This window comes from Parus major, chromosome 28 (genome assembly GCF_001522545.3).
Source record: "Parus major isolate Abel chromosome 28, Parus_major1.1, whole genome shotgun sequence".
NCBI classification, from domain to species: domain Eukaryota; kingdom Metazoa; phylum Chordata; class Aves; order Passeriformes; family Paridae; genus Parus; species Parus major.
Genome location: NC_031797.1, coordinates 3,532,037 through 3,534,693, shown reverse-complemented (window position 1 = coordinate 3,534,693; position 2,657 = coordinate 3,532,037). Strand labels below are relative to the sequence as shown.

General features: G+C 68.2%; 1 protein-coding gene across 1 annotated transcript in view; it reads left to right on the top strand.

The window, feature by feature from the left end:
- Positions 1-1,192: 1,192 nt before the first annotated feature.
- THOP1 (thimet oligopeptidase 1) overlaps positions 1,193-2,657 on the top strand; it is a 13,591-nt gene continuing 12,126 nt past the window's right edge. The window contains exon 1 of the mRNA XM_015651633.3: positions 1,193-1,391. Within this exon, the coding sequence (XP_015507119.1) occupies positions 1,376-1,391 (16 nt within the window). The 5' untranslated portion in view covers positions 1,193-1,375. The remainder of the gene's footprint in view (positions 1,392-2,657) is intronic.

Genomic DNA, 2,657 nt, shown 5'->3' with positions numbered 1-2,657 from the left:
ATTCCCAGCGATCCCAGGACAATTCCCGGCGATCCCAGGACAATTCCCAGCTATTCCCCGGTAATTCCCGAGGGAAAGCGGCTGTGCCGGTCCCGAGCGTTACCGGGTTTGTGGAGCTCAGCCGGGCTCGTTCCACCGGGAAAGGAGCTCCACTGAACGAGCCCGGCAGAGCTGAGCCGGGCACCGGAGCGAAACCGGAGCAGCACCGGAGCGGTACCGGAGAGGCACCGGAGCGATACCGGAGCGGCACCGGAGAGGAACCGGAGAGGCACCGGAGCGGCACCGGAGCGGTACCGGAGAGACACCGGAGAGACACCGGAGCGGTACCGGAGAGGCACCGGAGAGACACCGGAGCGGTACCGGAGAGGCACCGGAGAGGCACCGGAGCGGCACCGGAGCGGCACCGGAGCGGCACCGGAGAGACACCGGAGCGGCACCGGGCCCGCCTGTGCTCCCGTTCTCCATCCCCAGGAGCCCTCAGCCCCCGCCGGCTGCCGGGGCGGGCGGAGAAGGGAAGGCACCGCTCCCCCGGTGCCCCCTCCCCGTGTCCCAAAGCCCCGGGAGCACCGGCCGGACCCTCCCCCGCTGGAGGCAACCGGGGACCCCCGGCCCAGCCCCGCGTCCCGCCGCCACCGGCGGGGGTGATCCCCGCACCTGGCACCAGCAGCACTGGAGACAGAGAAGCCCCAGCGGAGGGCACAGCCCGCTGCCGGTACATCCCGCTGCCGGTACATCCCGTCCGGTCCCGCCCCCCCAAGGCCCCGCTGCACCCGGTACCCCCCGCTGCCGCTGCCCCCATGCGGCCAGGAGCCGCGGCTGCCAGCGGGCAGCACGGCTCGGCAGCAGCGGGCCCGGAGGCGGAGGGGTCCCGGCGAGGGCCCCGTCCCGGTGCCGGTGTCCCCCGGTCCCCCCGCACTCACCGGACACTCGCCTGGGCCGGACGCGCTCCCGCACTGCGCATGCGCCGCGCCCCCTGCGCGCCGGCGCCGCCACGACCACGCCCCTTCCCTTATAAGTCCATAAGGGCGTGGCCTGTGGCGGAAGCCACGCCCCCAGCGGTACCATAGAGATGCGGGGGCGTTGCCATGGGAACGGGCGGGCGGGACCCGGGGATGCTCCGCGCCCGCCCCGCGCCCGCCCCGGGGCCGCTCCCGGCCCGCTCCGAGGGTCGCGCCGGGGATGAGCCGCCCCCGCTCCCCGGCTCCGCTGCGGTGCGCTCGAGGCGGGAGCGGCCCGGTCCTCCACGCTCCCAGCATGCCCCGCTCTCCCGCCCGCCTCTCCGGTCGGGGCACATGCTCGGTGCGTGGGGCCGGCCCGGTTTCCTCCCGGCCTCGTCAGCAGCGCGGGGCCTCCCGACACCCGCGGTACCCCCGGCATGGCCCCCCCGACAGGTACCGGCGGCTGGCGGCGGGATGGGGGCGCACGGGGGGCGTGGGGAGAGCGGGTGAAGGGAGAGGGATGGGGCAGCGGGACCGGCCCGGGGACAGCGGGACCGGCCCGGGGACAGCAGCTCGGGCCCGGGGACAACCCCTCAGGGCCGCCGTGGTCTCCTCTGCCCCCCAAGTCACGTCTGTGCCCCGCACGGCCTTGGCAGGGGCACCTGGCGGGGCACGGCCGGCCGGAGTCGGGTTTCGGCGGATTTAGGGAGAAGAGCGCCCGGGAGATGATCCGGCCGCAAATTCCCAAGGCCCGCGCTCCTCCGAGCTGGGCTCCCTGGAAGGGCTTTCCCCGAGCTTTTCCCGAGCTTTTCCCGAGCTTTTCCCGGAGCTTTTCCCGAGCTTTTCCCGAGCTTTTCCCCGAGCTTTTCCCCGAGCTTTTCCCGGAGCTTTTCCCGGAGCTTTCCCCGAGCTTTCCCCGAGCTTTCCCCGAGCTTTTCCCGGAGCTTTTCCCGGAGCTTTTCCCGGAGCTTTTCCCCGAGCTTTTCCCCGAGCTTTTCCCGGAGCTTTTCCCCGAGCTTTTCCCCGAGCTTTTCCCCGAGCTTTCTCCGAGCTTTTCCCCGAGCTTTTCCCGGAGCTTTCCCGGAGCTTTTCCCGGAGCTTTTCCCGGAGCTTTCCCGGAGCTTTTCCCGGAGCTTTTCCCGAGCTTTTCCCGGAGCTTTTCCCGGAGCTTTTCCCGGAGCTTTTCCCCGAGCTTTTCCCGAGCTTTTCCCGGAGCTTTCCCGGAGCTTTCCCGGAGCTTTTCCCGGAGCTTTCCCCGAGCTTTTCCCNAAAAACACCTGGAATTAGGGAAAACATGGATCAGAGCAGGAAAAGGGAAAGGGTTTTGGGGCTGCTGTGCCTTGGGAGGAGTTTTCTGGGATCAGGGAATTGCTGGATTTGGGAGATGAGGGGTTGGGATGAGTGAGAGCTCCAGAATGTTCTTTATGGGCTTCAGGAATTCTCCAGGTTTGGATTCCTTGGCACAATCCCGCCCCGGGGGTTTGAAATCCTTGGAGTGCTGAGGAATTCCGCAGGAAAAATTCCCACTTTTCTGCTCTTGGCTCCAAAGGTGAGAGCAGAGGGAATTGGGGAGACCAGAGCTGGCCCAGCCTGTCCTGGCAGGGAAATCCCAAAAATCCCAAAATAAGAGATCCCAAAAATCACAACGTGAGGCTGGGAATTCCCAGAGATCCCAGGACAATTCCCAGAGATCCCAGGACAATTCCCAACAACCCCACT